General features: G+C 37.3%; 1 protein-coding gene across 1 annotated transcript in view; it reads left to right on the forward strand.

Moving 5' to 3' along the window:
- Positions 1-14,108, forward strand: part of LMBRD1 (LMBR1 domain containing 1) — a 142,873-nt gene that overhangs the window by 68,020 nt on the left and 60,745 nt on the right. Inside the window, exons 8-10 of the mRNA XM_072142187.1 lie at positions 5,216-5,341; positions 5,950-6,102; positions 8,676-8,740. Of these exons, the coding sequence (XP_071998288.1) occupies positions 5,216-5,341; positions 5,950-6,102; positions 8,676-8,740 (344 nt within the window). The remainder of the gene's footprint in view (positions 1-5,215; positions 5,342-5,949; positions 6,103-8,675; positions 8,741-14,108) is intronic.

Consider the following 14,108-nt stretch of genomic DNA (forward strand, 5'->3'; position numbering starts at 1 on the left):
ATTCACGTACCTTGTCAACTATATTCTTTCCGATGTTGCAGGCAAGTATCCAAGGAACTGGAGAAATGAATATGTCCCAAAAGTTAGGATTTCCACTAATGAGGAGACAGCTAAAGTGTGGAAATAGGAAAAGTAAACAAAATAAATAAGAGCTAGGATGGTCTGGTGCAATGTATGAGTGCCAATATCCAGAGGAAGAAACCTGATCTAGCCCTCCTATAAGTGATAGGGGCCCAAGTAACTCTAGTATACTCTCCTCGAAGCCGCAGCCCTAACCGGCTGTCACCCGACTGCAACTTGTCACGGGCACACTGTCTCTAGACTGTACAAGCAAAGAGACAGAGATGCCCATATGTAGGGATTAATGGTACGTGAGATCATGGTCAAAATACCCTACATGCCATGTTTCGCCTGTCAACACAGGCTCATCAGGGGTGTAATTAAGACCTATTGAACAAACAAACAAAAAATATAGTAAATCTAACTATTGCCATCATGGCCCAAAGATGCATATTTCATAAAAAAAGCTAAATCCTGCTTTTGAGGGACCTGCTCAGATTTCATGTCCCTTTTTGAGAGGCCTAAATAAAAGTAAAACCCCATAAATTACCCCACTATAGAAACTACTCCCCCTTAATATATGTAAAACAACTTTTATAAAGTTTGTTAACCGTTTTTAATTGTTTTACAGGGGTTAAAACAAAATTGGATGTAATTTTGAATTTTTTTTTTTTTTGGCTAAATGACAGTATTTTTTAAAATATGTACACCTTCTCAGTGGCTAAAATACCAAAATGCTCCACAAACTTTGATACCCAATCTTCTGAGTGTAACAATACCCCATATGTGGTAGTAAACTGCTGTATAGGCACGCGCCAGGGCATTGAAGGGAAGCTGTGCCATTCAGAGCAGATTATTCATTGTCACTTTATAATGGCTATACAATCTTTATTTTTTTGGCAATTTGTAGAATTATTTTCTGCGAGACTAGATGCACTTTATAATTGCTTCATTTTAGTGAATCTTTAACTTATTGATAAGCTTTTATAAGATCTTGAATGCATGGAGGAAAAGAAAATCATCATTTTTGGTATCCTTTTTATTTTTGTATTTTTTTTAGGGGCCGTACATCGTACCATAAAAATATATCATCTTTATTCTATAGATCACTATGATTACGGTAAACCTCATTTTATATAGTATTTTCATCTATTTCTTGGTTGACAGAGCTGGTATAGGGCTTATTTTTTACGTGTTGAATTGTCCTTTTCAGGACATGCCTCGTGTTTATGCGTGACCACGGCATGTACACGGGTGTTAGAGGCAGGTGTCGACTGTAATATGTAGCTGACACCCGCAGCTTCTGGCACCGGCTCTGTTCGGCAGCTGGTGCCAGAAGCGGGATGTAATTGTACGTCACAATGCTGCAAGTCCCTGCCGCCCCGTGACTTACTACTACCTCAAATGTCTGGAAGGGGTTAAATAAGATATGTTTTTGCAGCTTTCTCAAGGTATGTTTGGTTCATAATCTTTGAAATCAAATGGTAGATTTCCACTTAGTATTATTCATTTCACATCTGCATTAGACGGCTTTTTTCGTGCCCCTCACTTATTCATAGCATTGGAGGAAACCCTCTTTTTCTGTTGGATCCCGTAGTCGCTATACAACAGCTATCTGTTAGGAGGTAAGTAAACAAATTTGTCCCTTGGCAATAATGGAAATGAAACTATTGTCCAAAAATTCCACGGAAATCTAATTCAATACAAATGTATATTGCAGTTTATAAAGTTGGAGCAAAAGTTTAAGAACTCCTGTATGTGCCCCTTTTTACCGAGATTTTTGCATTATTCATTTCAGCTGAGGAGGATAGTCTTGCTGCATTTCCAATTTCTGATTTACTAATGTATGCTATATTCAAGTTTTGGTTGGAAATATTATCTGCGTTTTTTGCGTCTTCTGTAATGACTAGTGTGACCTTTTGAGGCTTCTCCACATTCTAATACAGGATCACAAACTTTAAATCGTTTTGCCGGCAATAATATTATAAGAATACTTCTATACAGCCTCAGATGGTATTTTGTGACAGCCCAAGATATATTCTATAGAATAAATATAATGGTATAATATACCTGACTGAGATTAGTGATGAATACGGCTCCTTGTCCTTGTGAAGTATTAGCTGAATTTGAGGACCGCTTTTAATCACATTTCCATATATTTCACATTCTAGACCGAACTCTTATTGAGACTGGCCTACAGTAGTGTTATAGTTGCTTTTATTATGTAGTTTTATTCTGTTATTTTTTCATATAGCATATACATTTGAATTGAAGTTATAAAGATAATTTTTTGAAATCTGAAATTGATAAAATTGCAGTGTGTTATGAAGAGCAGTGCACTTTTGAGACCTAGTGTAAAATCTGATTATCACTTCTAAAACTCTCTTACTTGCTTATCTGTACAGTGGTGGAAACCAAAACTTTATGCTGTGCTTCCGCAAACAGTGAAAGTGCAGAGAGTCGCGTAACCTTAGTTCTAAACTAACACATTTATTTGCATGTACAAGCATTCCTTGACTTCCACACAACCCCTAGTAACAAACCGATCTCTCTGCCCATTGTGACCTCTCTGGATGTATGTAGTAGGAAAGGCAAAAAGGAAAAACCACAGAATGCTCAAAGAGTAGTATTATTCAAGAACATCAATTGTGATCTAGTTGAGGCAATACGAGAGAGACTCTCCAAATATGGTTGTGCTGATCCCAGGCACAACTAGTGGGTAGCATTAGGGAATACCATGCGGTGCTACCTGTAGAAAGGATCGTCAGAGTCCGGTCTGGATCCATTATAATGGATTACAAGTAGATTGTCTCTGTGCTCTCTGGATGCATGTAATCTTTTATAATTTGGACCCAGGCTGCGATGATCTGTCAGTAATGAAGCTTTAGTGTTGTTCCTTGTTCCGTTGTCAACCTATGGACCAAAAAATAATTTGTCTGGAGTTGCACATAGAAAATATACATGTTTTGACTTACACTTTGATTTATCTGTACATGCTTGGCACCACAGATTATACCCTTCAAGTGACCAACGGCTGATCCTCCTATGTATTACTTGTGGCCCAATTATCATAAATGTGTATATAGAATGTCTTTTCAGTAGTCTTCAAATGATCAAATGATAAAACATATTCTCTATGATCACATAAACTACTTTAGTTTAAAAAATGTAGGATCCTTCCAATGATGCACAATATTATATAGTACATGTAAGCCGTTTATTACTCCTTCTACTTGATTACAGTTTAAAGACTTTTATAGAAGTTTTTTCAAAGATTCCAGAAGAGTGGCTTTGAGTCTTAATGATAATGATGATTATTAATTTTTCTTAGAGGAAACCAACTATATCTGATCTACCTAATAAGATCCGATGGTTGGTTACTATGTCATTGATTATACCCATACTTTATTTGCAAAAGCTAAGATTTAGCAGAAATGTTGAAAATTCTTATCTTAAAAATATGCAAATTACCGATGAAGGCTGCTGTGGCATGGAGGAACCTCACCGTAGAGCAGGTGCTATTGCTACTTCACGCCCCAGTAGCCTCAATCCCAACTTCTCTTCAAAGCCGGAGTTCTGCGCATGCTCCGGAGACACTGCGCAGCTATAGCGAGCTTCTCCCTAATGACGGGTAAGAGGGATGGAAAAAGGCTACTGGGGCGTGGAGTAACCGTAGCTCCCATTCCACGATGCTGCTACTCCCACACTTCGTTAGCCTCCACAGGTAATGTGCGCATTTTCAAGATACAAATTTTCAACATTTCTCCTAAATCTTTTAGGTTTTGCAAAAAAGATGAGTACAATCATGTATATAGCAACTAACCTATATTTATATATTAATACAATAATGGGGAAAGATGGCTCTGGTTCCATGTCCTGCTTGTAGCTTGGAATTTTAAATGCTCAATGCTCAATAAATCTAGAAATCTAGGGTTTGGACTGGCCAAGACAGTGTTGCAAACTGAAATTCCAGGTACTTGGCAGGCAAACCCTGTGGACACAGAATGTCCTACACTTGGCATAGAGCTGTTTGTATCCCTCATTTCATCACAAGGGAAGACAAACGCATAACCTGTCTATAAGTACATGCCGAACAGGAAGTGAGCTTAGCTGAAGAATGGATAATATAAGTGGTTGATTTCCTTTAAATGGCAGTCTAAGGAATTGTCTTACTTTCTGGACATAATCACTTTTATCCGACATAATGTATTTAGTCTTTCTGCTTGTTATTAAAGGGACTGTCTTACACTGCAGTCAAGAGTCAATCCTTTCTGTATTCCATTCTAGAAAATGTGGGTGCACTTTTCCTGGACTGAACTCAGTAGTTTGGTTCAGGGATTAGAGGCTTGGTCTGGTAAATCCAGCCAAGCTCACTGAGCGAGTTTCTTGGCCTGAACTAGCTCACGGCCAAACACCATTATAAATAGTAAAGAAACCACATCTCAACAAGCAATTAAAAAAAAAAAAAGGTAAAGCAAGTACAATACAAGGATATTGATATCCAGTATATCTGGTAGCATACTGTAAATTATTTTGACATTTATTTTATGCAATAATATCTTTAATGCAATATAATATTTTTGTATGAAAGTGGTGATATGACACAATATTACTTGGCAATCCCTTCTGCTCTGTTATAATGATTTCCGGTCATGATACCTGCTTAATAATATAAGAACTTGCCATTGGGCAACAGGTCTAATGTGTATTTAATACTGTTCAACAAAAGATTCGTTAGCCTTAAAATGGATTTCTCATCTGGTCTTTGACATTTGATTAAATTCCACTGCAGTATAGTTGGATTTCTTCAAATGGATGTTTAAAAAAAAAAATTTTCTTGTGTAGCCATAAATGTAGCCGTGTTGTCCCCTACATTGTTGTCCTTGCGATTGGTGGTAGTTTCCAAGAATAGTTCTTTTGTTTCTAAGGAATAATTCCTCATAAATGTAGACATGTTATCTTCACACAGGTAGATTTTATTTATTTTTTAACAACGTGTGTGTATATATCAGATTAATTTAATCAAATGTGAATGCCCTTTCTGTTTTGTTGGGTCTTTGGTAGATAAAATAAGTTTACTGACATCATTTTGTAAGATACACTTCAGCAAACATGTTAAATGAACATGGTCTTTTCCTGTCACCTTTTGTTCTAGGCTTATGGGATGTCTGCGCTGCCTTTAAACTTGATTAAAGGTACAAGAAATGTTCATTATGAACGTTTGGAAAACACTGAAGACATTGAAGAGGTGAATCTAGAAATTGAAAGACTTAGATCAAAGGTAATAGGCTTGTGTATTGTTGTTTTCCTACAATTGACAGAGGTAATTTGTTTTATTCCCATTGATGTTGTCCACCAGTTAGTCATATGTATAATTTATCTCAAATGAACAAGTGCTGTAAAGATATTTACTTAAATTATTCACTACTTTTCTTGCATCTGTAACTCCACTTCCTGTCATGTTCTGGTAACAGTATCACAGTTTGTTTTTTTGATATGAGACTAGTAGTTTATTGTGGCAAAAATAAATTAAATTAGTGCCTCATCAACTCATTTTTCAGTCTTATTTTGAATGCATTCTTATAACCCAGTATCATCATTGCACAATTGCCTAATACATGTCCAGTTAAATGAAGACTCTTGTCTTCCTATTGTAAGATATTTTTAGTAGACAGTCTCCTTGTTGCTGTTATCAATGTAGCTGCCAAGGTTTTCAAGAAAATGTAGCCTTTTATGTAGCAGCATATTATAGAGCATTTGGAGCTTAGAAGTTTTATTTTTTATAGTTGTGTGGTAAATAATTATATACACTGATTTTTTTTCATTTGGGGACTTGGTTCCTGGACCTCATTTGATTAAAATGTTAGTGTTGCAATTATTATCTTTTAGTGCAGAGATGGAAGACCACTGTCAAGCAATGACAGAAAAAAACTTTATAAACTTGAAGAAAAATTTCGGACATTACAGCGTAAAGAAAGACACCTGGAAACTCGGGAAATGAGTGGCTGGACGAAATGCTGTAGCATCATGCGACCATTTAAGGTATAACATTTATTTTTTTAAAAATGTGGTGCATCATCTTGTTGCTTATCTAATGGGTTGGTAGCCATTACGACTGCTAAAATATAAGGCTTAGAACAGCCCAGGTGTCGGGTGGGAAGTAGGAATTTTGGGTTCACCAGTCCAGTTCTGTTTTTTGGGCAAAAATAAAAAAAACCTCATGATACCACATTCTCTAATCAGAAGATTATTTTTTCTTAGCATATATTTCTGTCCTATGTGGATGTTTTTCTGATCATACAGCTGGAGGAATTTTGACCCACTCATCTTTGCAGAATTATTGTAATTTACCCACATTGGCAGAGTGTTGTAAAAGACTCACACTGGCAGTTAACACTTGATTAAAATTGTTGCCGCTAAGGGTGGCCAACCAGATCTTAGGTTTAAGGGGCAATTACTTTGGCCCGTATGGGTCATTAATATATAAGCTCATGTGTAATTAATTATTATTTAATTAAAAAGTAAACTATTTAAACTCAATTTTATGATTTAATGACATTGAGATTTGTTGTGGTGACCAAAAGTATTGGCACCCCTGCAATTTTGTCACATAATACTATTTTTTTTTTTTTTACAAAAACTGATTGCAATCAGAAATTCTTTGCTCATGCTTCCTCACAATACCAATCTCAAGGCTACAAGTCCATCTCTAAAGATCTGAACGTTCCCGTGTTTACCATGCACAGTTTCATCAAGAAGTTTAACCCCTTCACGCTCCGTGACGGATATATCCACCATGGTGCTGTGAAGGTTGTATGAAGAAGGCTCACGGGCTGAGCCTTCTTCATACAGAGATGGGCTTTGCTGCATATCGCAAGCACCGACCGCGGGTGTTAACCTTTTCTTTGCCGCCGGCAAAGTCGCCGGCGGCACTTTAAATTTGGCGGCACATCTTCGTTTGACCCGAGGATACATGGCTTCTGCATATCCATTACAATGAGCCTGTGGCTCATTGTAATGTATAGTGAGCAGAAATGCCATATACTGCGATACAGTAGTATTGCAGTATATGGCAGGAGCGATCAGACCATCTAGGGTTAATGTACCCTAGAGGGTCTAAGAAATAGTGGGGAAAAAAAAGAAAAAAAAAAAGTTTAAAAAATGTAAAAAAATAATAAAATATTAAAAGTTCAAATCACCCCCCTTTCCCTAGAACTGATATAAAATATAATAAATAGTAAAAATCACAGACACTTTAGGTATCGCCGCGTCCCAAAATGCCCGATCTATCAAAATATAAAAACTGTTATTGACGGCGGTGACCTCCGGAACGGCAAATGGCGCCCAAATGTCCAAAACACGACTTTTATACCTTTTTAGATGACATAAAAAATTTAATTAAAAATGATCAAAATGTCGCACAGTCCTCAAAACGGTAGCAATGAGAACGTCGGCTCATTTCGCAAAAAAAATTACACCTCACACAGCTCCATGCGCCAAAGTATGAAAAAGTTATTCGCGTCAGAAGATGGCAAAAATTTTTTTTTCTTTTTTGTACACATTCGTTTAATTTTTGAAAATGTATTAAAACGCAATAAAACCTGTATAAATTTGGTATCACCGCGATCGTACCGAACCAAAGAATAAAGTAGAGGTGTTATTTAGAGTGCAGAGTGAAAGTCGTAAAAACTGAGCCCACAAGAACATGACGCACATGCAGTTTTTTTCAATTTTTCCACATTTGGAATTTTTTTGCGGCTTCCCACTACATGGCATGGAATAATAAATAACATAATAGGAAAGTAAAATTTGTTACGCACAAAATAAGCCCTTACACAGGTCTGTACACTGAAAAATGAAAAAGTTATGGAATTTTGGAGATGGAGAGCGAGAAATTAGCGAAAATACCCTGCGTCCTTAAGGGGTTAAAGCCCATGGCACTGTGGCTAACCTCCCTAGATGTGGACAGAAAAGAAAGTGACAAGAGACTTCAATGCAAGATTGTGCGGATGGTGGCTAAAGAACGTCGACCAACCTCTAAACAAGTTCAAGCTGCCCTGCAGTCCGAGGGTACAACCGTGTCAAACCGTACTATTTGTCGGAGCCTGTATAAAAAGGGAGTGTATGGAAGGATACGCAGGAAGACCCTACTTCTTACACAGAAACATAAAAAAGCCAGGCTGCAGTTTGCCAAAACTTACCTGAGAAAGCCTAGAACATTTGAGAGAGTTTTCTCTGGTCAGATTTTTGACTTTTTTTTTTTTTTTTTGCAAGCAAAATAAACGAAGATATTAATACCAAAGAATTTGTGATTGCAGTCTTTTTCTAGAAGAAAATTAGTATTATCTGACAGAATTACAGGGGTGCCAAAACTTTTGGCCACCACTATAGTTTTATGGGTATTTGTATATGCCATTCACATTCCCGGAATATCTTTTTAAACAAATATATGTAAATATATATTTATTGCTATTTATATTTGTATATTGTTGTCTGACCATGGCAAGCTATAGGGGCCACTGGCTACTGTAATATTTTTGTAATTACCCTGGGATAGCCAATAGTATCCATTGTCTATTGAAAGCAACGGTTTTCATCAATGTTTTTTCTTACAGATTATCTGGGGTATTTTTCTTATTCTTGTGGCCCTTTTGATCATAGTATCACTTTTTCTTTCTAAGTAAGTATACAGTTTTTTAAAAAAAATTCCTGCTAATTGTTCTCTTTACCATTACCTATCCATTATTATGTTTTACCTTCCCAATCATCCGTCATTTATTTGAATTACAAAAAGAAAGCAGGAGTTTGCTATTAGACTCAGAATGAGAGAGAATTATGGGGAGACGTCATGGCGGGGGCTACATGACCACTGATACTATGGTCTGGTCTTTTGTTGTTCACGGCTCCTGCTCTCACTACTGAAAAAGCTTGAGGCTGTGTCTAGTAAATCTGGCAATGATGTTATAATGCTAATGTTTCTCGGCCCAATCTCCCTACAATCACACGTCCTCAGTTGTATAAATGGAATGGTGATTGAGATGCAAAATTGCATAGTCAAGGAAAAAAGAAAAAAAGTCTTGATTTGCATGCTACGTTATGTCTCTTTTTTTCTTGTAGCTTTATTGTAGTTCTTTGCTTTTAGTTGACAGCAGGAAACTGCTCAGTTGGACTAGAAGTCCAGTCTGTAACTTTCATTACCATTCTAATTCTGACTACTCTATTATTTGTACCTATTGGTCTTTGCAGGGAGCTTGTTTTTTAGAAGGTTAAAAGCACAAAAATATCCCCAAAAATGAAAAATAGTAGCATTTTTAAACAAGGTACACATTAAAATAGATGTGCATGTTTTAAAGTTAGTTCTTTATTTTTTTTCAAAGTGGTTTTATGAGACTCAATTTGCCCTTCTTTGTAAGGGCAAATTTTCTTTAAAGAAAATCCTCCATCAAAATCAAGCTTGCTAAAACTAGAACATTTACTCATCGAACCAGGCCCCGTGACTGCAATAATCATGTATTTGATATCCATGGCTTCCTTCTTTCTAAAATCAACTTTTTAACATTTATGCTAATTGATGGTGATGGTAGAAAGTTAAGCATTATTGTTTTATTATATTTTGACTTTTCAGCTCTATTTTTTGTGTTTTTTTTCCTGATTATACAAAGGTGACAAGGTATAAGGTTTATTTCAAATTAGGATGAGCGGTACTAAACTCTACAAACACTCAGTACATCAACAAAAATGTTACAATTCACATATAGTGTGTGTGTTTGTGTTATGTCAGCATGAAAGTATATTCAAAAATATCACCTATACAATCATTCTTAAAAACTGTGTGTGTGTGTGTAGAAAGATAGCTGTAACATAGCTGTACCAAATAAATGATACAGAGTCCATGATAATTGAGTCTACTACTTTTATCACTTTTCATCACAAAGTATTACACCACCTAGGCCAAGAATAAATTAATTTTACATGGTGCTTTAACTTCAAGCCTGATAAGTTTTAAATATGTTCTGAGTAATGATGTTGGAAGTTTGAACTTTCTGCTCATATTCTTAATCACTAAACATTCACTGAAGAGAATCAGAATGTTACTGAAAGCCACACTTGAGGGGGCCTGAGGCATTTGAAATTCCTCTGGGAGTGAAAGGGTTAGTATGCCATATCCATCATAATGAGTATAAATTGTACGTGGAAAAGCTCTTTATAGTCTCATTTGGCAGCAAGGAAATATCATCCAGGCTTAATGTGCCATGATTATGCCTCTTTAACCTGAACATGTCCTGCAGCTACCAAAAAGTTGGTAAAGCATATTTTGGAAGTAAATCTTTACTCATACGCTTATTCTATGTGAAGACACTGTATTCTATACGTTATTGAACACTTGTGAATAATGCACCAGTAAAAAAAAAAAAAATACTTTTTCCTGGTGGTAAATTTGTAACATTTGCATTAGCTATCATTGCTCTGGATACAGAGGGTACGGAAAGTAATTAGACCCCAATAAATTTCTCACTCTTTGTTTCATTGCAGCCAATTGGTATGATCATAAAAGTTCCTTTGTTTTGCTCATTAACACCTTAAAGGGGTTTTCCCATGAATAAGTTGGGCCTCTCCGTCCGCTTCATTGAGATGTATGGAGCAGAATGGTCATGGTAACTGGGACTCCATTGGACCCCTCATTTTCATGAATGTGGGAGTCTGCTCACTGAGACCCCCAACAATCAGCAAGTTGGGCCCTATCCTGAGGATAGGGCCTAACTTTGATTCGTGGGAAAATCCCTATAGAGACCAGGTCTTTTGCATTTTTGGGTTTCCATTTTTCTCTCCTTGCCTTAAAAAATCTAACTTTTTTTTTATTTTTCCGTGTAAAGAATTGTGTGAGGGCTTGTTTGCTGCATAACAAATTGCAATTCCTAGTGACAGTATTTGTTATTCCATGCCTCGTACTAATGAGCAGGGAAAAAAAATCTAAATGCAGTAAAATTGGTGAAAAAATGCATTTACACCATTTTCTTGCGGGCTTGGATTTTATGGCTTTCACTGTGCACCCCAAATAATGGGGTCGGTACGATCCCGGGGATACCAAATGTATATAGGTTTTTAAAGGTTTCATACAAAAATGAAAACCTCCTGTACAATAAAATTCCTCATTTTGCCATCTTCTGGTGCTAATAACTTTCATAATTCAGTGTACGGATCTGTGTGTGGTATCATTTTTTGCGAGATGAGGTTTTCAATGCTACCATTTTTAAGAATATACAGCCTTTTGTAAAATTTTTGTTGCATTTTTTTATATGTTGCAAAATGGCAAAATACTGGTGGGTGTTTGCTGCAATATGCAGCAATCACCAACCTTATATGGAGGGGGCTCAACCCGTGAGCCCTTTAATAAACCCGCAGTCGGCGTGTGACATTTGAATAACTCACACATCGGTAAGGGGTTAATGTACACTCTACACCCCATCTTGACAAAAAATACTAAAATGTAGATATTTTTGCTAATTAATTAAACAAGAAAAAATCCTATCACATTTAGACACTTTGCTGTGACACTCGTATTTAATTCACATGCATTTCCTTCTGATTTTCCTTGAGGTGGTTCTACTCCTTTATTGGAGTCCAGCTGTGTTCAAACTGATTGGAAAGGCACACATTGGGGCTTATTTATGAAGGTCCCGAGGCCGCATTTCCGTCCGGTTTCCCAACTTTTTCAGCGATTGTGTCGCACGCTATCGTATTGTGACCCAATCCTGTTGGCTTTCACGCAACATAAATCGGGGGGTAAGCCGGTGGACAATCCAACGGATTGGGATAATGTGCAGGATTTAACATTTAAAATTTTGTGTGGCAAGCCAAGCACTTACATGCACCGGTAAGAAAAAGGGTGAACTCCGGCGGACCTGATCGGGGAAGCGACAGATGCAGGATATCGTGCACATGCTGGTAGTGAATCACGGCAGACTTCATCCTCGTCGCACATTCTGGATCGGGGATTGCGCAGGGACCAGGTAAATGTGCCCCATTGTCCTTAACTCACAGAGCATGACAGAGCATTTAAGAACCATTAGGCCTAAAGAACTGTGACAGAATTGTGGCAAGGCACAGATCTGGTCAAAGTTAGAAAAGAATTTCTGCTTCACTCAAGGTTCTGAAGAGTACAGTGGCCTCCATAATCCTTAAATGAAAGCATTTTGGGACAACCACAATTCTTCCTCATCCAGTCAAACTAAGCAATTGTGGGAGAAAAGCTTGTGGTGAGAGAGGTAAATAATAACCACAAGTTCAGTGTGGATGAGCTCCATAGATCTAGCAGGGAGATGGGAGAAAGTTCCACAAAGTGAACTGCAGCCCTCCACCAGTTGGGACTTTATGGCAGAGTGAGCCAGAAAAAAAAAACTCTCCACAGTGTAAGGCATATGAAAGCCTGCATACAGTTTGCAATACAACACTTGAAGGACTCCCAGACTATGAGAAATAAGATTCTCTGGTCTGATAAGACAAATATTGAATTTTTTGGTGTTAATTCTAAGCGGTATGTGTGGAGAGCCAGTGGAGTACTGCTCATTACCTGCCAAATACCATCCCAACCGTGAAACATGGCGGTGGCAGCATCATGCTATGGGGGTGTTTTTTAGCTGCAGGGACAGGTTGCTTGGTTACAATTGATGGAAAGATGAATGTGACTAAGTAAAGAGAGATCCTAGATGAAAACCTCTTCCAGTGTGCTCTGGACCTTAGGGTAATTGTCTTGTTGGAAGGTGAATCGCAAGCCCAGTCTAAGTACACCGCTGAAATAACAAAGCAGGGGCTCCAGAACAACTATGTGACCATTCTTCACTGTCCCAGCCAGAGCCCTGACCTAAACTCAATTTCTCCATCCAATCTGAGGGAACTGGAGGGGATCTGCAGGGAACTGGAGAGGATCCCTAAATCTAGGTGTGAAAAACTTGTTGCATCTTTCCCAAGAAAACTCATGGCTATACTAGCTCAAAAGGTGCTTCTACTCAATGCTGAGCAAATGGTCTGAATACTTTATTACCATGTGATATTTCAGTTTGTTTTGTTTTTAAATTAGCAAAAATATCTACCTTTCAGTTTTTTTTCTGTCAAGAAGGGGGCAGAGTGTACATTAATGAGCAAAGAAATTACTTTGTTACCAATTGACTGTAATGAAACAAAGCGTGAAAAATGTAAGAGTCTGAATATTTTCCATACCTACTAACTTTTTATCTAAAATTAACCTTTATTATATTCACAAACTCTGCATCTTTTAATTGATGTTACGTCATTGATTTTGCCACAGTTAGATTTATTTATTATATTATATATTTTATATATTATTATTTTATCATCTGATATCCCAAGAATGGTCTGGGATGAAACTGGCAGCTTGGGACTACTCCATCAGAACATGTTTTGAGCAGTCAGTGATATTAAGAATTTCTATTAGCAACACTGATGGCTTGGAAATGGTGGGGCTGAAATTCCATCTTTGCCAGAACCAGTGGAGTAAGATTTACTAAAGGATTACAGCGTTGGAGTCAGTGGCATTGATGTAAATGCATTGGGGGTCCCATAGATCATGTGTGGATGTTAATGTAGTAGCACTGCATGGGAGCAGCAGAGCTGGATCTGATCAAACCACAACTTTTAATTATTTACATCTGCCTGAGACATAACTTAATGATGAGCTTTTGCAGCCATCCATCGTTTCTATCTCACATGTTTAGTTATGTATGTGTTTTTTTTTTTGTTTTTTTTTTTAATCCAATATGTTTTATTTTATGATCGCAAACACTTACATACATACAGTGAAATCAAGCAATTATGTTGTACATTGCATACATGTATGATCAAAGACGGCCAACATAGGAGTTGTGTATGTATTTGGTTGAATTATTCTACCAATAAGTGTAAGTGACACACTGCTTTGGAGGCAGTTCATTTGAGCTCCTTCCTTTGCCCACACCCTGATGTGTAATATCATGTGAGCAGGCACAGGGTAGTGATGACCTACCTCTTGCTACAGTCCAGCCCTACACATC

This window comes from Engystomops pustulosus, chromosome 3 (genome assembly GCF_040894005.1).
Source record: "Engystomops pustulosus chromosome 3, aEngPut4.maternal, whole genome shotgun sequence".
Taxonomy (NCBI): Eukaryota; Metazoa; Chordata; class Amphibia; order Anura; family Leptodactylidae; genus Engystomops; species Engystomops pustulosus.